The 22,738-nt window shown below is 38.6% G+C and overlaps 2 protein-coding genes across 2 annotated transcripts in view; both read right to left on the bottom strand.

The window, feature by feature from the left end:
* Positions 1-208: 208 nt before the first annotated feature.
* On the bottom strand, positions 209-12,131 carry LOC139719953 (short coiled-coil protein B-like). Its single transcript, XM_071631334.1, has 4 exons — positions 11,667-12,131; positions 10,111-10,233; positions 4,489-4,627; positions 209-2,482 (listed from the first exon to the last, which is right to left on the bottom strand). The coding sequence occupies exons 1-4, from the start codon at positions 11,692-11,694 to the stop codon at positions 2,449-2,451; spliced, it is 324 nt and encodes a 107-aa protein (XP_071487435.1). The 5' UTR covers positions 11,695-12,131; the 3' UTR covers positions 209-2,448.
* A 4,972-nt stretch (positions 12,132-17,103) lies between these two features.
* LOC139719959 (uncharacterized) overlaps positions 17,104-22,738 on the bottom strand; it is a 28,095-nt gene continuing 22,460 nt past the window's right edge. The window contains exons 5-7 of the mRNA XM_071631339.1: positions 21,114-21,222; positions 18,099-18,169; positions 17,104-17,412 (exon numbers count right to left, since the gene is read on the bottom strand). Coding sequence (XP_071487440.1) covers positions 17,104-17,412; positions 18,099-18,169; positions 21,114-21,222 — 489 coding nt within the window. The remainder of the gene's footprint in view (positions 17,413-18,098; positions 18,170-21,113; positions 21,223-22,738) is intronic.

Here is a 22,738-nt window from a genome sequence, read left to right as displayed (position 1 = left end):
AAAGAGAATGCTAGCAATTAAAAAGTACATCCCAAAAATGTAATGTTCTTACAATTATGCTTGTGGTGCTCTTGGATACTGCAGATTCTGTATGAAGGAAGCCAGAAACTACGCACCGTACAGAATGAACAAACGTGTAGTATTGAAAGCCTACACCACAGCTGCTACATTGTAGATTCTCATCGTAATCTGCCAGCTGTTACATGTATGTCTTGCCTTTGAATCATGGTGTAAACGAAGAGTTTCATAACAGTACAATTCCAGACTACCAGTGATATCAAAGTGCTAAAGAGAGTTGATTCTGCCATGAGGCACAACACAGGTCTGAGTTCGAAGTGGTAGCACTGTAAATTCCCATGCTGATGTCAGAACAAAGAATATAATAAAATAATTGTTTATCCATGCTGATTTCTTTACATGTTAAGAACTCTTCAAACAAGCAGATGGAGCAAATAACACTCAAACTCATTTACTCAAATTCTCATGAAAATTTAGGTACTGTGGGTACAAAAGCAGAACACGCATATTTTGTGATGCAGCAACATGTCAGGTAGCAATGTACAGCTGGATACATGCGGAACGTATGGACAGGACTGAAAGCTCCCATAAACTACAAACCACATAACACCTGCCTACTGTACATTATACTTTCAATGCATGCTACAAGAATATACAGCATACTCGGATAAATCTATCACATCAACATGATTTATGGAATAAGTGTACATTGTACACTGTATAGTCTAGCACAACAGAGCACTCTGAAACAGGTGTAACGATAAACAAAGCAGAATATCAGTGTTTTAAACATTGTGCTCGAAGTCAGCGCAATATTGAAATTCATATCAGTGGCAGGCCCTGTATGGAGTCCCAAATCATTTGTCATATTGATTCTCAAATGGCAATCATTAAATGTGCCAGCATTCTCATGCAACAGCATTCTCATGAAACTCCTTTGCATTCTTACTGAGTAAATGCATGCAAATGGTTGACTCTGATGGACAATGGTGACATTTCAATCATGCAGCAAATGTCTGCATATCTTCATCTTTTGGCAAGATCTCGCACTAGTAACATCAAACCTATGTTAAGGTATTTGTTAATTCCCCACAAAACTTACGTAAGCTCGATAACTCAATTCACGTGTAATAACCTGACAGTACAATACAGCAGCCACTGTGATACAAATGAAGCTCACAGAATTCATTGACAGTCAGGTTTAAGGACATCTGTACTGTAAGGTGAACAGAGCATAGTACATGTACAAATATGAGCAATTTTACGCAGGAAGGGTTGCTGTATTACAAACTAATTAACTGTAAAACCAGAAACATTTGGGGCACGAAACTTTTGCAATTTGGAACCCGCAGCCTCTTTGGCAGCATGAAACCTTCACTAATTGCCGACTGTGGTGTTGCACAGCTGTGTACTGGCCTTCGATGCTTTGTGTCGACAAAAAACTTTTGCATGCATTCCACTTCTGTGAATATTGGCTCCTCATAAAGTTTGCAAAAGTTTCATGCATGCAAAAATTTATGGCTTTACAGGACATATGTGTCTTGCATTTACAACCTTCTTTTTTAAGAACTCTTCTCAAATACATCATAAATACAACACTGTTGAAGTAGAAGAAACCAAAAGAAAGGTGAACCTAAGAGATAACTGGAGCAAAAGCAGACATACTTTGTAATTATGAAAGAAGTATAAAAGAAGTTATGACTGAGCGAATGTCAGGCAGAAACAGGGAGCTATGAGAGGAAAGTTAGTGCAATTCTGCATTAAACTCAACTTGGAAGTTGTGTCCCTATGAATTTCAGAGACAGAGGAAGGCAACACTTTCACACAACTCTAACAAAATGAATTTAAAATAAAAACAGAATGAATCATATTCCTGTTGTTCTGCAGACTTAGCAAATGGTGAATACTCTGCAAGCAATGTAATACACTTGTGAGAAAAGGATAGTTATGTTGAAGAATCAGCGGGACATAATATTAAGATGACTTAAATAGTAATTGAACAGCCTTGCATCAGAACTATATTTCTCTCAGGAACTGCATTTTGGTCAAATTCTGGCTGATCTGCTGAAGTAAATGAAATACACCTTATTGTATATCTACAGGGTCACTGACCTCTATACGCACAATTCACTTGTCTAGAGCAACATCAGTCGCTTTTAAAACAGTTGAAATAAAACCATAAACAGCTAGTTACTGTTAATAAGTTTCTCTACAGAAAAAATTATGACACATGTGGGACATGCTGAACAGCACTGCAGATAGAGTGCAAAACATTCTAATATTCCAGAAGACTTTGCGGCGGAGGAGACCAGCAATTTCTAATGACAGACATATGATTGACAGCTATAATGATTTGCATATTAAAACAATAAAAATTGCACATGAAATAAAGAGCCCAATTTCCGCCCTTTGTCAGGTCCATCAGTCGTCTCACTTATCTGCCTTCTTGCTCTTGCTGCCCGACCTGTATCGGAAAGACAGAAAAAAGAGAAAGGTTTAAAGATATCAAATAGACCACCTGTGAACACGAGTTCTCCAACATGTAGAATATTCTGAAATCCTTAGTTTTTAAATAAAATGCTGTGCATTCAGTATACCCTTAAAGGCTTAATTTACCATTGGCAGATTAAACAAAAATTCAGCATTAGTGCTTTAAAATAGTTCTAAAATGTGAGTTAGGGATAGAAACAACTACTGAAAAAAAATTTTAATCCATATAATCGATGTTAAGTATTCCCACAAAATGTGAACAATAATTATAATAAAAATGTTTCCAGACTATTTGAAAAATCGTCTACAGTTATGGTTTATTGAGATAAATACAGATATCTTCTTATATTTTTAATAGGCTTTATTGCAAAAAATTGATATAGTACGATGTTTTGTGATACAACAGACCTACACATATGCATCAAATGTGATGTCTTGAAATTTTTTTAAATCACTGCTCCCAAAGGTAAACAGCACCTAATGAGTATCATTGAAACACTGAAGTACACGTAGTAAACATCAGAGCAATATACCAGTATGGCAATGACTGAAAATTCTTTCACTGTAAAGTTTTTGTACAATGTACAAAGTTGTGGCACTACTACTTGTACATATGTGACCCTGCACCTCAAAACAAACAAAAAGTCGCCAGACATGAATTTTTAGTTAAGATCATATTCTGAAATAACAGACTTTAAGCTTTAAAATGATGTATAACTCAAATCAAATGGACTCTCCTAACCTATCCAAATATTGGAAAGAAAGCACAAACTCAGGAAAAGTGTGTACTGAGAAAAGAGGCTCTGAAGTACAGTGTCTATTCAAGCGCTTAATCTTTTCCAAACCGTGCTGGCTGTGCGATGAATGGCACAAAAAACAGGAAGTAAACCACCAGAGTAACAACAATGAAGGAATTATCAAATTAAAGTGAAATTAAGCATGCCTCATTAACACATTCTGTCCATAATTAATGCCAACTTTCAAAGCAGTAGCATTATCCTTGTAAAAGTTATTAGAGTTGAAAGTGAAGAGTGTGGACAAGGTTTTTCAGAAATGAAAAAGGGATTCTAAAGACACACGTAATCACACTATTCTACCAAAAATGTTCGAGATAAACTGCTAAAAAACACACTTTCTTGCCCGTTTTATGATACCAAATTTGAGCATAATGTAAAAGAAGACCCGCTCTTTCAGAAAATATGAAAAAGTCAAGTTCGGCTAGGTTGACCCATTTCACTTATTTTCAGTCCTCACGCAAAATCAGTGTGTGCGACTTTATGTTCGTTTTGAGGTGCACGGTCACATATTAACAATCATATTAACCCATTAAGGACGAGTCCCGAGTATACTCGTGCAGGCGTCTATGGGAAATGCGTGTTGTAGCAAATCAGGCCGTCCTCAATGGGTTAAGAATAAATTTCCTGGGTGAAAATGATATTTCACAGGTTAGAATACAACACAGTGTAGACACACTCTTTTTTTCTTTTCTTATTTTAAAATGAAGGGCTGGTGATTACAATCAAGGCACTGCTCCTCCTCAACCTACACACACACAATATCATACGATGAATTTTTACACTCAGAGTGTCTATGTATCATGGAAGCTCATACCGTACTATTGTCAATGAGTCAAGAAACCAAAGATCATCCAGAACCATTGAATTTTGGCACAAGAGATCCATGTGAACAGTAAGATTTCAATCACTTAAGCAGTCATCTGCTATGTAACAGGCCCTTAGTGATAAAATCAATGACATTTGTTTCACTTTAAAATCACCAGAATCAATGATAGATTTGTGTTGCATCACATGTTTTTAACCTGTCTTTCCAATGTTCATCTTTACCAACACTCTAGCAACAATATCTCGAGGGAGGGCATACACATTTTGTATACACTCCCGTAAGATAATGCTGCTATATTATAAGGTACCAGTAGACAGTTCATATGGTGATAGAGGAGTCTTTTACATTAAAGCTTACTTTTTCTTGTTCTTAGGTGATGTGGACTGAAACATGCTGGAGGCTGACATGAGGTTCTCAATGTACTGGCCCAGGACCTGGTTCTCTGACTTCAGTTTCAGGTTCTCCTCCTTCACTTTGTCCACTCGCAGGGACAGGTCTGGGAAATTAGGTAAAATACAGGACATGGTTTACAGTGTATGTGATACGTATTGCATGACCTTGGGTGGGTCGAGAATAACCTGCAAAGACAGTGGCACAACATTTGCTCAGTGCAACAATTGCTCTGGTCTTATTTTCCCCAAGGACTTGTCCAAGGACAAGGCTGTGACAGGGTTTAGGTTTAGTTTGATGTGAGGATTAGGATTAAAGGACAAGTTCACCTTCATAAACATAAGGATTGAGAGAATGTAGCAATATTAGTAGAACACAATCATTGAAAGTTTGAGGAAAATCGGACAATCCGTTCAAAAGTTATGAATTTTTGAAGTTTTTGTGCAGTAACCGCTGGATGAGAAGACTACTGCAGTGTGTGAAAAACTTAGATGTCACATGCGTACAACAATATAAGGAAAATATAAAGAGAATTTCACAAAATTTCATCTTATGAAAAAAGTACACATTCCCCCGACTCGTTACCGACAAATGTTATGGGTAATATTATTCCCCCTGCCTTTAGAAAGAGGCAAGTCAAGTGCTCTTTTATTATGCGAAAAAAAGTGAAAATATGTTGAATTTTCTTTATATTTTCTTTATACTGTTGTACGCATATGACTCACAAGCTGTAGTAGTCTCCTCATCCAGCGGTTCCAAAACAGAAATTTTAAAAATTCATAACTTTTGCATCGATTGTCCAATTTTCCTCAAACTTTCACTGATGTGTTCTACTAATATTGTTGCATTCTCTCAATCCTTATGTTTATGAAGGTGAACTTGTCCTTTAAGGTTGGGGGTATACAAACGATTTGTGGGTAGAATTTATGTTTAGCTTTCTAATAGCGCGCAGACATTCCATAGCCATGGAGCAATTGTTGTAGGAGCAAATGTTACGGAACCCGCAAAGACACACGGGGAATACTAATTTTCCTGTCCATAGATACTGTGTATGCCATTATGGGTGAAATTTGTGCACATTTGACTCAATGGCAAAGAAAGAGTTTAAAGGACAAGTTCACTTTCAGTGACATGTGGGTTGAGTGAATGCAGCAATATTAATAGAACACATCAGTGAGAGTTTGAGCAAAATCAGACAATCCGTTCAAAAGTTGTTTTTTTTTTCTTTGAAGTTTCTGCTCAGTCAAGGCTGGATGAAACTAGAAATATCACTTAAGGTGATTAATACCCCCGCCCCGTGACGACAGTCTTACCCAAGGAATGATCTTTCCTTGATCTTCTGCCATTTAAATGCCGTTACCATGGCAACGCAGCTTCCGACACGTCCGAAAAATATGTCTTGCACATCTTCCCACCAAGACTATTGTGTGTGCCACATTTCATAAGCTTTTGTCAAAAACTGAGGAAGTAGTTCAATCCACAAGATCTTTCCTTGATCTTCCACCATTAATATGCCGTTACCATGGCAACGCAGCTTCCGACACGTCCAAAAAATATGTCTTGCACATCTTCCCACCAAGACCAATGTGTGTGCCACATTTCATGAGCTTCAGTCGAATACAGAGGAAGTAGTTCAATCCGCAAGATCTTTCCTTGATCTTCTGCCATTTATATGCCGTTACCATGGCAACGCAGCTTCCGACACGTCCGAAAAATATGTCTTCCACATCTTCTCACCAAGATCAAGGTGTGTGCCACATTTCATAAGCTTTGGTCAAAAAACTGAGGAAGTAGTTAAATCCGCAAGATCTTTCCTTGATCTTCTGCCATTAATATGCCGTTACCATGGCAACGCACTTTCGGGTACTGTCAAAAAATGCGTCTTGCACATCTACAACCAAAGGCACACATCTGTGCCAAGTTTCATGGAAATTGGGCAAAAACTGAGGAAGTAGTTTGCAACACAAAATTTTCCATCATTTTGGCTCATAATATGTGAGCTGTTACCATGGCAACATACTGTTACGAATTTGCCCATGTAATCATTTTTAGAATATAGTTTCATGTTTTAGGATCATGTGTATGCGATCACACGTGCATGATCGCGAATGTTTGTAAACACCACCGGTTACGTAATCTCCTTTTGAGTCACTCGTTTGAACCGCAGCCTTACACACTTCGCCCAGGTTGAGTTTAATGTTATGAATATATTAAGCTGGGCGTGCCTGACGGAATTTTCCATGTATGTAATCATGTTCATGTTAAAAATACATTGGTCGTGTCAGTCGACTATCGGACTCCGGTTAGAGAGGACCGTTATCACTTTCTCGGCGTTCTTGTCTACAATCTTGGGAGGAATTGCTTTCCCCAAGGAACGTGCTCTGCTAAGTGGATTTTAGGTGCTGAGAGGCGAGATAAACCAGGATATGCCTATTTCCCTCTAGCCCGTTTTCTTTCGACGACGACGGCGACATTAAGTTTTCGTCGATTTCCAGGTGAACCACCAGATGGTTTTGAGCCAACGCCCACCTGTGGTTGCTGCACGGTGACTAGTGGGAGCCGCGCCGAGGTCGATACAGGGCGCCGAGACGCTGTGAGGGACCACGCGCACCCAGCGGCCAACGCCCTTCTGTCTGGCACAGTCACAGCGCTGCAAACTGTGCTGAGATATCGTCGCCCGCTGACCCGACGACGTCCCGTGTATTGACGTGTCCTCCACGTGATAGCGTCTGACGTCGCCTCCCCGCCACGTCGCCGATGTGTTGGGCCCCGACGTTGACTCTCTTAGGGTGAAACCCTGGCCAGGTATTATACAATCTGAACTTATGTTTTCTTAGTTGAAACGATCCCGTCTATCTTTCATTGTTATGGTTGATTTCACTGTAATGTGTTGAACAACAATTCTGTGATTCCGGTTGGAGACTGATTGTTAAATAATTTCCTAATAAAAACCCGGAAGATTTGTTCATTTCAATTCACTGAGACCGCCTTGTATTCATTTGTGTGAACTTGACCGTAACAATACTTTTTGTCACTGTCAACAAATGTGTCATGCTGACCTATATCCTAAGACAAACATTCAATATGAATTCCATGAGAATTGGAAGAACACTGATGAAGCAGTTTTGCCATGAAGCATTTTGCCCTATATTTTACCAATAACATGCCGTTACCATGGCAACGCACTTTTTGCCACTGCGGAAATATGTGTCTTGCACATTAACATATTCAGAGGAACATCTGTACCTAATTTCATAAAAATTGATCAAAAACTGTGGGAGGAGTTCGCGACGCAAGATTTGTACCCATTTTTGCCCATAATATGCCGTTACCATGGCAACGTACTTTTGGGTACTGTCAAAAAATACGTCTTGCACATCTACAACTAAAGGCACACATCTGTGTCAAGTTTTATGGGAATCGGTTGAAAACTGAGGAAGTAGTTCGCGACGCAAGATTTGCAACGGACCGACCGCCCGACCGCCCGACCGCCCGACCGACCGCCCGACCTACCGCCCAACCGACCGCCCGACCGACCGCCCGACCGTCCGCTGATTCCTATATACCCCCTTCAAACTTCGTTTGGCGGGGGTATAAAGACTACTATTGACCGATTCTGTGACGCGCTATGTGTATTTTTGGCATGGGCAGCGCCATACTGGGTGTATCATCCGACCCCCCTCCACACTCCCCCACCCCTCTCCCTACATTAGCACGCGCGCAGAATGAAAAACTGCGTTAGCCAATGGGCGTCTTGTACTGAGTGCGCGAATGCTTGCTAGTGCGCGAACCTTTGTTACAAGTGCGTGATAAACATGTTGCCCGGGGGTGGGGGAGAGCAGGGGGGGTCGGCTGATACACACCGATACACCCACTATGGCTCCGCCCTGTGCCGTAAAATGTCTGCTGCCCTCAACCAACCCGAATCGGTCAATAACTTGTGATGTCACATGAGTACAACGATATAAAGAAAGAATAAAGAAAATTCAACATATTTCCATTTTTCTCGCATAACAAAAGAGCACTCGACTTCTCTCTTTCAGAAGGCAGGGGGAATAATATTGCCCTTTAATAACATACGTCAGTAGCAAGTCGAAGAAATGTGCACTTTATTCAAAAAGTAAAGTTTAGTGAAATTCTCTTTTTATTCTCCTTATATTGTTGTACGCATGTGACATCATACTTAGTCTTCTCTTCCAGCAGTGACTGCGCAGATACTTAAGATATTCGTAACTTTTGAAAGGATTGTCCAATTTTCCTCAAACTTTCACTGATAATGCGTTCTACCAATATTGCTGCATTCTCTCAATCCTTACACGTGCATGTATATGAAGATGGACTTGTCCTTTAATGATTCATCATCTCTCTTCAGTGAGAAGTATTAAAAGGTGGTTGGGTAACTGTCAGCAAAGTTATGCCTACTGTACATGCAGGTCTACATACTGCTTTGCAGTCTACATACACTGCATGTATCATGTGCATCGGTGGATTTAGCAAAAACAACATACATTATATATTGTATACAGTTGTAGTATCTTATTGTACACAAAATTTGATAGAACATTTAATATGGCATAAACCCTAATTCTTTGAATTTGATTTCATGATTTTGGTTAATTCATGTCATCCTGCTATTCAAACCAAATTTATAGCACTGTGTTTGAACATATCAATCCAGCAAATCAAATGTCATCATCTTCAATGTCCCTGAAAAATAAAGACCAGCAGAGGTATTCAACATTCACAGATCGAAAGAGCATGCAAGGAGACACTTGGGTGTTGCAATGTATCTCAGTGGGTAAATGTAATTCCCAATTCAGGAAGTGTCATAGATAATCAATATGTCATGTCAAGTCATGAAGCGACATTCAAATGCACGGGAGCCTCCAGCATTATCAGGTTTAAGTTAAAATTTAGCTGCTCTACCAGAGAACACTGCTCAGCATGAGCACACTTGACAACAATAGTGTACAGCTGTATGTTTAGCTTTGAACAAACTGTCAGGTTAGGCAATGATTATTTGAAGTAAATAAGAAAATTGCTCCTGCACTCAATAACACATGACAGGACATAACAACATGCCCATTCACTCAGGAGTAAACAATTTTTGCATAAAGCTTTGAAAATTGACTTTATTTGGCACCAGGGTACGTTTAAAAACAAACAAACAAACAAACAAACAATAATTTGGCTGCAAGCAGCACTGTCAATCTCCAAACTGTGCATGCCTTAACAAGGACAGAAGTGCCACTCCAGGCACCCTACTGTGAGGAGTTGCATCATGGGATTGACGAATATTTTTCTACATGCCCTTAACATGCAATACGCTGGGCAAGTAATTGTGAAGGTTTAAAAAACAAACAAACAAACAAACAAACATAAAAAAGAGGGACCTATTTCTGCATCATATAAAGGCAGATTGTGAGAGTAATAATGTTGCTTTCTCCACACTAAAAAATGAACAGCTTTCGCATCACGTTGCAAAAATCAATAAAGAAATAATAATTGTGAGTGTGTATATGAGTGTGTGTGTGTGTGTGTGTACTAGAACTGAACCAGCTACAATGACTGTGAGGACTGCCATATTACCATCCAGAGTATTCTGGAGTTCCAGGACCTGACAGATGAGTCTTGCCTTCTCTTCAGCATCCTCCCCGTCATCTGCTGTACAGTCCTTGGCCCTGTTGACATCAGAGGGAAGGGTAGCCGAGTCTATTTTCAAAAGAAATGAAAAGAAAACATTGCACGATATCAGAGTATTAGCCAAGTAGAATACAGAAGAGATTTTTCTGTAGGAAGTATACAGCATTTCAGTGCGTTGTAATCACACCTGTATACATGTGACTTCTTTTAAAAATGTTTACTGTTTTCTACATCATTATCAATATTGATAAAAAGCAATCATCACAAATCATCTCAACTACTGTACAACGGTATATACAGCTTGTAAATATATAAAGGAAATGGAAAATAAAAGCAAGAGTATTGCACCAAAAATAAAATCAACTGAACAAGCTAAACTATGCAAGGTGTGCAGCTACAGTAAAATATGAAGATCATACATGACTCTCCTACAATTTGTATTCCATTATACAATCCTTCTTTTTCCCCCCCGACAGTCTTGTGCTGTACAGGTCAGCCATGTATCCTCTGCTACAAAGTTGTAGTCTTGGATGACTACAATAGTCACAGCTAGGTTGTACATACATTGACCTTGGCTTGGTATACCCTCTACAAAAAAAGAACAACAAAAAAGTGTAACACAAAGTTATGAATATGAGTACCAAATGAGTGCAGTGTAAATGCATGTACAAGGTGGGATGTTCACAGTAAATCATACGCTTTCCGTTTTGTAGCTATTATTCAGTGTACAATTACAAATGTAATTGTGTATATGCTCATACACTTTGTACAAGGTTTATTTAATAGACGCTAACTGTAACAATTAGATTATGTGTGTATCATCGTTTGTTGCGTTATGTACGACTTGTACAAGGTATGTGGACACTTGTGTAGTGTACTGCTACTGGTACTGTATACAGTAACGTTACAGGTTACAGGTGTGTTGACTGTGTATCAGTAGCATGTGTTCAGTATCAACAAATTCAAATAATTACATGACCAGACAATTGAGACATGTTTACAATCACCATGTTTACAAGCCAGGCCCAGGTTTCATAATATTCCAATAACAGACTGTGGGAGTCTTCAGATGGTCTTCATGGGAAAGTGTTTGAAGCAAAAAACACCTAAAGGATGTAGATGGTTACAAAGATAGTGGCTGCTGCAGTAATCAGATGGGATGGATTACAACTGCAGGTGCCCTCCAACATACTGTCACTATTTTAAAACTGTAAGCTGTTCCCACCCAGGCCCACAGATTTTATAAAAAGGGAAGTGTTGTAAATACAACTACATGTATACTGTATCTGATGTAGAACTAGACCAATAATCAGGCCTTGATTCGGAGGGGGGGGGGGGGGGGGGGTCGATTTGACGATAAGTAGATTTCTAAGTCTACTGTAAATAACTGACAATCACAGCATACAGCGTGACACGTCCAGTACTGCAGTAGGCCGGGCCGACCAGAAAAAAATACAATGTTTTTCCATGCAATGTCTTCACCATGTTCACTGAAAACTCACCGTTATCCTCTTTGGTCATATTCGACATTGCTCATAGATCAGCACAGCAGTGAAAATTCTGTTTTTATCTGATGATAAAAACAGGCAGAGCGACTTCTCTCCAATCGACTTCTTAGCTATTCTACGCGGATCCCTGATGGCTCCTCCAATCTTTTCAGCCGCAGCCCTGCTCAGAATTACACGTCTTCAACGTATGAAGACTCCGGCAGCAGATGCAGTGCGTGAATAAGTATACACGGACACGCCTATAGTGTAGAAATGAATGCTGGCGACGAAACAAGGCAGGATCAAAGCCTTAGACAGGAACAGCTTCCTAGCATCACAAGTTCACCACCCAAGTCCTCCTTTGCTTTAGCTTTCTCACTACAAGAAGATCAAAAGTAAACGTTCAACTGAACCAATGTTGATTCAGTTATTTTTGAGAAGTATCGGTCATATGTTGGTTCTGTATTACGCCTATAATATACCAATAACGTACAGGACATCACCATGTACATACATTTGCCGCAGAGGGCGATATGTGAGGTTCATGCACAGACAGTTCATTCGAGTATTGAGTACTCCGTAGTTTAGCAGTCAAGACTCAACTGGTGCCATCAATATCCATCTCTGCATGGAGCGAACACAAGAGATTTACTTTTATTTGGACAATTTTGTCGCCGGAAATCACATACTTTTTGACACCGTTTATCTGTAATCTTTGTTTAATTGTACTTTGTGAAGGTAATGAAGACTTATAAGACATAAGAGTGGATTCTATAAAAGTGTAGCATGTGAGTTTTACAAATATAATTTGCACTAGTATAATATGCAGCACGAGAAGACACTACAACTCCTTTTCAGTTTCTCTCCTTTCAGTTTTTTTTTCAGAATCTCTTCCTAGAATCTCTTATTCTTACACTCTCTTTCCATGGCCACTCTTGTCCACGTTTTCTTTTTTACTGTATTTATTAGCGATTTTTTTCAGTATGCTTTCAGCATAACTTTGCTAATTTTGAAAGCAGAGTGTGTATAGAGCTGTTTAATAGATATAATACTTCCTCTTCCTCCTACATCAACTGCTCTTTTTTTTCTCTCCCCCCCCCCCCTCTCTCTCTCTACTTGTGTATTATTTGAATTCTTTTATTCTTTCTTCCATACAAAAAAGAGTGTGTACCAGGTACACATCAAACGTCATTCAATAATTAAATGCATGGATATAGGTGTTGTACATGTATCATGCTTTTATAGTCTCATACTATTTTATTCAAAATAAACATCTTCACAATATTATAACTATTTTTATGTATAAATAAAATGAGACCATCTAGTTTCAATACTTACTCATGACTTCAGTGTGAAACTGTAAATGTATTCATGTACAGATGACATTTCCTACAAACAAATACAGTTGTGGTAATTATAAGCAGGTGAAATTTCAACAAAACGATAAATCTGATATAACAGTCACATGATACACCTGCAGCGTTTCAAGAATACAGCACACTCCCATTACAACAGTCTTCTGGACCGGCATTTTTCTTTCGTCATATCAAAATTTCATTACAGTCAAACAATTCAGCGCAAAATAAAGATGCACTGCAGATGATAATTTTGGGACCTGAATTTTTACTTCGTTGTATGACTAAGAATTTCATTATAACCATGTTCGTTATGAGGGGAGTGCAATGTATAAAAATAGAAACACAAAACCGTAAAACACAGAATCAGGGCTGCCAACACCTATCACTATATCAAACGCTGAGACTCAGAGGTTTCATAGAGATACATGTATCAAAAAGATGCCTTCATGTTACTTACATCTCCATGCTTATAACAGTTTTCAAATCAGGAAGCCGTACGCTCTTGACATGACATGATAAGTTATCTAACTATTTTCAGAGATAAACTTTCAGAATTAGGAGACTTGGCAAAACCATTGATTAATTCAGCACTGTCTGAAACAGACATATTACACTACTACAGCTCTTCATCTACATGTGCATTATTAAAACACAGGCAAGTGTTTCAAACATTTTCCAAATAATGGTATGAGAATAGAAAATACATGTGCACTGTACCTCTACCAAAGTAATATTAAATGCTAACACTCCGGGCTTCTAATTTTAAGGCAAACTTTCCATGGCACCCTTAACATGAACGGAAAAGTGTTTTTTGCCTTTCTTCCTCACAGATCATTTTACTTCGCATTCAAATGCATCATCCTCCATGAGCTAAATTAATTTCATCCTTTACTGTATGTCAATAGACACAGTGATTGAGACCCATGCCACTGGTAGCAGAGACTCCAACTCTCCCGTTTTCGACGGGAGATCTCCCGCTGAAAACCCATTTTTGCAAAATCTCCCGTTCTCCCGCTTGAGATTTAATTTCTCCCACCCTGGCTCTGTGTTTCCCGATGGAAAGGATTTCATACTTATTGCTATTGTATGTTGAAAAAATAAGCCTTTGATAACACCAGAGACCATCTAGAACCCTAGGAACTTTGTGCTTCGCACACATCAACATGGAGTCTCCCGTTTGCTAGGGGTTTCAGGCGGGAGAATCTCCAGATCAGAAGGTGCTTTGGGTTGGGAGTCTCTGTGATAGCAATGCACACACATCAATAAAGAACTGCCAAATTTCACAAAACAAGATCGGGAGGGTCCACGAAAGTTATTACAGAGATACAGAACATAAGTGCATCTCAACATGCGAAAAGAATTCAAAGGTCAGAAAGGCTTCTATAACTTGTCAGGATATGAAGAGATAGTTATGTTTTCACAGAGCCTGCAGGTGAATCAGGTAGACTTGGTAGCTCTGATATTCCCTAGTTACAGAAAAAAGCAAAATATCACACAAATAGTAAATGGTCATGAGTGCAATACCCATGGTACAAAATTGAGGAGTAATCGACCAATCAGATAGCTACATTTCTTTTAGGTGTTGTATGTGTATACATAATGCACACAACATAATGTTTAAGATTTCTGAGGAGTTTTGGTTCATCCACTCCTCCAATTTGTTTTAACTCTTTAATTGCCATGGTATAAACCCCCTGTGTGCCACATTATTCTGAGACTGCAACAAAGTTATGCTTTGTGAAAAGGTTCTGTTTTGCAAACGTATGAAGCTTTTATTCATTTTTGTTACCCTGGACATTATAAGGCGTAACGTTGGAGAGGAAATGCCACGCTTTGTTTTTTACGTAAATTGTACGACAAACCCGTGATTGCTTGTGATCACCAGTAGCTACATTATTGTAAAAGCATGATTTATTTTTTTTGCACACAAAACAGTGACAGAAACTTAGAATCTACTTGCAAATCCAGTAGGGACACCCATTGATAGTCAATCACCACATAAAATATAAGCTACATGTACATGTGAAAGGAATGGAATCGCAAGAAATGCGTTTATTGTACTGCCCGGCATTTGGCGATTTATCGATCGGTTTGGGCGGGTTTGTGCTTTTGAACAGAATATTCAAAGTTGGCACGCAGTCGACTGAGTCGGGCGGGGGAACGTGGCACATAAAGAGTTAATTAACCTTTTCTGTGCCAATGAGCCAAATGTGCACAAATTTCACAGACAACCCTAAGGACATGATCAATGTAGCATGTTAAAGTTAAAGAGGTAACAGAGAATTTGCATACAAAGCTGTAGTCTGTACTACATGTACAGTGATAATACAGAGCTCCAATGAGAAGGTACCCTATCATTAATACCTTGCACACACAATTTTCTATCACAATGCCACATTGCCAATACCCAAGTGCAAACTTCAAACTTCATTGATCCATATAAGTACTATTAAATGGATGGTACAGTATTGGTAGAGGCGAGAATTGAGCTTTTAACTTTTTGTGAGCTATCAAGAAACCGTTTGTAAAATAGTACAGAGCGTACCTTTCTAAGAGGAATTCAAAGTTTGTTTGATGAAAATCGGTTTTGGAATGGCTGAGACATCCAAAAATAAAGTAGAACAAAGCGATCGTAATAAAGCTGGGTCCCACATTTTATTAGAATTGCTCTTTTTTGGGTATCTCAGCCATCGCAAAACCAATTTTCATCAAATAAATGTTGAATTCCTTTAAGAATTACATGCTGTTTCATATTTCATTAAAGAGGTTTCTCATAATCTCACCCCAAAATGTTAGAAACCCAAGGTAAGGTCTCAACCAAAACTACATGATCCCTCAAAGACAGATACATTGATGTTACTATATGTATTTAAAAAAAACAATAAAAAACAAACATACTAACAAACAGACAAATCTAAAGGTTGATTGTGATATATATACACCCACACATATTTAGAGTATCTGCTAGAGTTTGGAAGTAGCCCTAAACATAGTTTACTGTAATCTCTTGATCAATTTTTCTATTTTTCCTTGTGCTCCAGTGTTTACAGATATAATTTTATATATGAATTATAATTACATGATTCCCACCCCAATTCACTTATATGTACCTGACTGACTAAAAACACATTGTTTAACTAGTTATTGGGGTATGTGGTTGGCTGCTTTTGCAGTTTTATTGAATTATGTAGATCAATGTGAAAACCCACAGAGGAAGTGCATTTAAGGATTCATTATTTTTGGCTGGCCTCCCCCCCCCCCAATTTTTTCCCCTTTTTTTTTTACCCCGGATGTGCCACCAGAAAAATGTGTTTAAGCTTTTGTTGTTTTTGCTTTCAAGCAAATTAATCCTGGAAGTTGGACCATAAAACTTTCACTGAAGGCCATTTCAAATTTTGTTGTTGTTGTTGTTTTTTTTTGTTTTGTTTTTGCTTGTCAGCTGCTGAAACTCAGAAGTGGCTGGTAAGGCCTTGTTTTTTCCCTTAAAAAAAAAAAAAAATGTATTTATTAATTAATCAATTTTTTTTGTTGGCTTGCTAGCTAATGAAAGCTGGTAGTGGCACAAAAAATATAAAATGCCCCCCCCCCCCCCCCCCTTGAAAAACGTGGTGCTGGCCCTGCTATGTTGCAAAATGAAAATATAAAAAGCCACAGAAATGCGACTATGGGGACTATAATGGGTGAACTCATTTAGTCCCTGTAGGCCGAATGTAACACTGAGTGCCTGGCTATGATTCGATAATTATTACGGTTGGGCCAACTAAGAGAACAGTGCTATACTGGAAAAGGTACCCTGGTTACAAAATGAGACCTTCATAATACTACGAACAGCAGTGTATCATCATTCTTTCATTCTTATTACCAACAACATTATTATCAGTATCATTACAATAAACATGATCACTATCAAAATTACAATGATGATTAGTAATAATGATAATTTACTGCAAAATTATGATTTTAGGGATTTGCCACAAGAAGACCATGAAGCTTCATGCTTCTCTCTTCGAACTAAAAAAAACAGTCTATCACCACCATGAGCAGGATATGCAGCATAATTATCGTTTATCCTCATGAACAAGAATGACACTCTTTCAGCTCTTAGAGACATCCATCTGGCTCACTCCTTGGGTAACAGCTTCGTCATCATTCGACGTGGGTGTAGCTGATGACAATGCCTCCTTCGTCTTTGCCTGGTCTACCCTTGCTGGCTCCTGACCATTGTCGACGCCATCCCCTTTGGCTGTGACCTGGGTGTCATCAGCATCGCTTCGGGACTCCAGATTTGTGCCTTCCTCCTTCTGGAGGTCATCCCCTTCTTCCAAGTTGGTTTCTTCCTCCGGCGGGAGGGCAGACCTTGCCTCTTGGATTAACCTCTTCACCCCAACCATCCACTGGCTCACCTACAGGGTTATCAGAAATGACAGTGAAACTGACACAGTAAACAATATGAAAAAGAAGGCAGAGAACATAAGGCAAGAGATTTGAAATCTCTTTAAAATAGTGGTCATTCAACATCACAGCTTTTGGTAGATTCCTCTCGATTGTTGGCTGGTATGTTTTGAAAGTTATTGATAGGCTATGACCTGTATTGGCCCTGTAATACCAAATAGTCAGCAACAGTTGCTTAAAGCACAGCATACATGTATCTTTACTCCTTCCCCATTCCATTTGAACTTGTTATGGAGGGTTTAATTTGGCTACAACACACATTTCTCATAGATGCTTGCCCGAGTATACTCAGGACTCGTTCTCAACCGGTTAACTTGTTCAATCTCAATCTCGCCCTTTTCCCCAGCATTAGGTAAGGCTCTCCTCATTGATTCACTTTGCAATATGTTTTCAATGAGCTTCATATCCCAATAGGGATTTTTTTCAATGAACACTTCTCCTTCAAATACGGCAGAGGAAACATATGTCGCTACAAATCACAACACATTACGCTATGCTGAATCACACTTGGTATTTACACTGACTTGAAGAGGTAGTACAAATGATTATCTGTAATAATACGGTACAGCACCTATCACAGAAATACAGTCTAGTGTAGAAAGGATTTGGGAGGTAAATCTCCCATTTTATTTTATACCTCACTTATATGATTCATCATCAAGGACAAGTGTAGTTCGTGGGCACTGTCATAGCGTCTGGCCTGGAGATCTGTAAATCAAGAATACATGTCAATTCAATGTTTTAACAATGTGCTCGGAGCGAGTCACACATTACATCATTGCATGAGGGTAAAGACTTTCAAACACATCATATGAAATTTGTATACATTATTTCATGCTACATCCATGTAAGGCACTTTTGTGGCACAATAAAAATGCATATTTTCCTCTACCTGACTTTCATGAGCAATATCAGAACGTATTTGTAGAGACTCCAACTCTCCTGCTTTCGACGGGAGATCTCCTACCAAAAGCCCATTTTTGCAAAATCTCCTGTTCTCTCGCTTGAGATTTAATTTCTCCCGCTTGAAATGATTTCTTACTTAGTGTCATCGTATGTTGAACTAGATATATCGCTACGGCTACTGATATGCCTCCGCCATAATGCATGGTTCTCCTAATAGGTCTATAGTACAATGTCTTGACAATGTGTGATGACAGTTTCACACAATTGGCAAAATATTAAAATGACAGGTTTGACACAAATGTGCTGAATGTTCACTTTCCTAGAACTAGGTTCAATTGGATGAATGATTAAAATGTCAGAGTGCAGGTATTTGGGGAACTGATGATTTTTACTTGACTTTTGACCCTTTTATAAGTTTATGCATTGAGTAATTTTCAAGGTATTGAGAAAAAGTATAATTTCAGTATCAAATGGGAAAATAGCATTATCTAAACCTGGCCTTTGACCTTTGACCTCACAGTTCCAAAGAGAATCACTGTTAGGTTGAACATGCATAAATATGTAAGTTTCATGATGATACCTTGAGTTACTTTCGAGATATGGAGGAAAAAGTGCAATTTAGCACTTTCACTTGACCTTTTACCTTTTGACCTTTGACCTTTTGGCAAGAAACTTCCCCAAAAATATATATTGGGTAATACATGCCATACATCAAGTTTAAAAAAAAAACAACCTTCAGGCATATTGCATTTTAAGGAAAGTAGTGATATTTTGAGGAGTTGACCTTGACCTTTGACCCCCCTGACCTTTGACCCATGACCCCTAACTTCCCTAGATAATCACTGCCCATCGGTACAAGCATATATACTAAGTTCCATGAAGATACCTTAACCATTTGCGAGATATGGAGAAAAACATGAAATTTCAATTTTTTTTTTTCACAAAATAACATGTGACCTTTGACTTTTGACCCTGTGACCCTAAAATCCACACAAAGTATTATCCCCCAAGGATATACCCTCATACCAAGTTTGATGTAAAACCACCACACGGTTCTTGAGATATCGACAAAAACAAAACGGGACGGACGGACGTACGGACGGACGTACGGACGGACGTACAGACGGATGTACGTACAGACGTACGGACGTACAGACGTACGGACGGACGACTCGAAAACATAATGCCTCCGGCCACTTCGTTGCGGAGGCATAAAAATGAGCCTTAGATAGCATGAGATAGCATCTGGAGCCCTAGAGCTGGACCCCAGCCACAAGGAACTTCGCGCACATCAAGTTGGAGTCTCCCGTTTGCTGGGGGTTTCAGGCAGGAGAATCTCCAGATTAGAAGGTGCTTGGGGTTGGAGTCTCTGTATTTGATAAAACACACAGGCTAGCGAATACCCAAAAGGCTACTGTAGTAAATGACTGCAATAATACACAATTTGTCTCATCTGTTGAACAAATGCTTGCCGAGTGTGCAAACGCTTGCTATATGTGCCATCTCTTGCTACAATTGCGTAAACTCTTGCGACAAGTGATATTCACTTTTTGTTTGTTTGTTTGTTTGTTTTTTAAATGCAGAGTCTACTTTATATTCTGGTAACTACACTGTAGAACCCAATTTTTACACTTCTACTGGTCTTCCCCAGATAATGACAATTTTTTAAAAGGATAACCATAATTATATTGGTTGGCTCTATTCCATGAAATAACAAAGGATATTTGCATTTGTGAGGACCAATATTCCCTGGTAACCCACTCACTGTCAACCCATATAATTTTAAAATTGCTAAAGCATATTACGAAGGATTATTATTCCTTAAAAATCTGTAAAATTTAGTTTCAGTCACTTGTAAATATTCCTCATCCCATCGAAGGAACACTGCCCACAAGTGATGACGCAAACACTTTCAGATATGTTCTTTGGCACATAGAAAATATGAAGTACTGAATAACCATGGCTCCTACACTAACTTTTTTGTTTGGTGGCCCGATGGGGCAACCAAAATCCTAAATTTCAAATTTTTGGTGGCCCGTGAGAAACATTTGGTGTCCCGAAAAAAACAAGAACATTAAAAGTCCTTTTTTTTTATGAGTCAAATATTTAAGATTTATGATAGTAAGAATTAGAAGTTGGACATATCTACTCATAAATAAACTTCAACAAACTTGCAACACTCACTCTCAGGCATTCATTCAGTCCTTTTCATCCATCCTTTGAACAAATTTAACTGCTAATTTCCGGCGCAAAAAGTTGCAAATTTATTGACATACTTTTCAAAAAATTTTGGTGGCCCCAGGCGGGCCACCAAATTTGCCCTTTTTTAAAATTTGGTGGCCCGACTTTCATTTTTGGTGGCCCCGGGCCACTGGGCCACCGTTAGTGTTGAGCCCTGATAACCATGCACAATTGCTTTTAGGGGAGTCTGAATGTGTAAGTCCTTTCACTAGCAAAGCATCATATCTCTCAAATTAATATACATGTACAATGTACATCTACTTGTATATTAATATCAAAACTACAAGTGAATCATTTAAAGACACTGCAACAAAATACAATTCTACTTTGGCATAGCTACGTGTATCACAAAGCTCTATAATTGCCCAGCTGGCTTTTTTTATGTGATATACAAGGATTCCAGTTTTGTTTTAATAATGGTGAATACTGAACAGTATTCTCATAGTGTCTGTCAATGCAAAATCCTTCTAAATGTAATGAGCCAACAGTAATTGGTATACTATACCTTTGGCTAGTTTGGACATCATCTGTTGCACAGGACGAGACATTTTCTGATTCTGCCAACTGCTTTTCAGAACTGTGAATCTCCTCTGAATATCTGCCATGACTCGTTTCTGTTTATAACAGGAATTGAAAACATGGATAGTTTGATACATGCATATCATCACATTCTCCAACATATCTAGAACAAAATCGCCTTCATTCTTCAAATAATCATCAAAACGCTCTAACACTGGCAAAAATAAGGTTATTTTTTATGTAGATGCCTTCATTTAAAGACAGAAGGAACAATACGTGTATGAACGTTCTGGAACCCAACTGTATTTTCTTTTGCTTGTTTTTTTTTTTTTTTTTCAACCGAAAACTATCATGATGGAGACATAGACTTCCTTTTTTATGTGCCACAATAGACCCACAGGGGTTTAAAAAAAACAAAAACAAAACTAGAAATGTCGCTAAGGCGACTGGTATGCCTCCGCCATAATGCATGATTCTCCTAATAGGTCTATAGTACATGTAGACAATGTGTGATTACATTTTCACAAAATTGGCAAAATATTAAAATGACGAGTTTGTCACAAATGTGTTGAATATTAACCTTCCTTGACCTACATTTGTAGGTTTAATTGGATGAATAGGAGAGCATGTATTTGGGGATTTAAGGACTTTAACTTGACTTTGACCCATTTATAAGTTTATAATGCATTGAGTAGTTTTCAAAGTATGGAGAAAAATTGCAATTTCTGTATTGAAAAGTTCATTGTTACCATTTTCATCTGGCCTTTGACCCTAAAATTCATACGATAATCACTGTCAGGCACAACATGCATAAATATATGTAGTAAGTTTCAAGATAACTTGAGCCACTTCTGAGATATGGAGAAAAAAGTTAGTTCAGCACTTTCCCTTGATCTTTGACCTTTTGACCTTTGAGGCAAACCAAAAAAAAAAAAAAAAAAAAAAAAAAAAGAAAGTTTCCAGAGAATGTCTATTAGGTTATACATGCATACACCAAGTGTTAAAAAAAAATAATAATCCTGCTGGCACTGCATAAATATGAGGGAAATAGTAAAATTTTGAAGTGTTGCCCTTGACCTTTGACCCCTGACCTTTGACCCATGAACCCTAAAGTCCCTAGATAATCACTGCCAGTCAGTACATGTATATATACTATGTTCCATGAAGATACCTTGAACAATTTCCAAGATATGGAGAAAAAAGTTTTTAAATTTTTACTTGACCTTTTGACCTTTGACCTTTGACCTCATGACCCCAAACTTTCACCAGAGAATCTTAATTGGGTAATACATGTATACACTAAGTTCCTAGAAAATATCTTCAAGCATTGCATAGTTATGGTGGAGTAGTGAAATTTTACATATTTGACCTTGACCTTTTGACCTTTGACCTTGAGCATGTGCACCCGACAGTTGATAGGCACAACTTCACCCCTTAATACACATACATGCCAAGTTTCATTAGGATACCTCAAAAGGTTTTTTAGTTACGCTGTCCACAAAATTCATTACGGACGGAAGGACGGATGGACGGACGGACGGAAAGACGGACGGATGGACGGACGGACGGACAACCAGAAAACATAATGCCTCTGGCACCACTTCGTGGCGG

The sequence above is a fragment of the Diadema antillarum genome, unplaced genomic scaffold (genome assembly GCF_040938485.1).
Source record: "Diadema antillarum isolate AM-2024a unplaced genomic scaffold, OU_Dant_1.0 scf00000117, whole genome shotgun sequence".
Taxonomy (NCBI): Eukaryota; Metazoa; Echinodermata; class Echinoidea; order Diadematoida; family Diadematidae; genus Diadema; species Diadema antillarum.
This window is presented reverse-complemented; position numbering and strand designations above follow the sequence as displayed.

Bases quoted from the DNA above. Each gene is read 5' to 3' on its own strand.
- LOC139719953 (XM_071631334.1), bottom strand. From the start codon at position 11,694: ATGTCGAATATGACCAAAGAGGATAACG. The intron at 10,234-11,666 runs GTGAGTTTTCAG...TTTTGAAAATAG, and splicing joins TATGACCAAAGAGGATAACG to ACTCGGCTACCCTTCCCTCT. The intron at 2,483-4,488 runs GTAAGCTTTAAT...TTTCCGATACAG, and splicing joins TCACCTAAGAACAAGAAAAA to GTCGGGCAGCAAGAGCAAGA.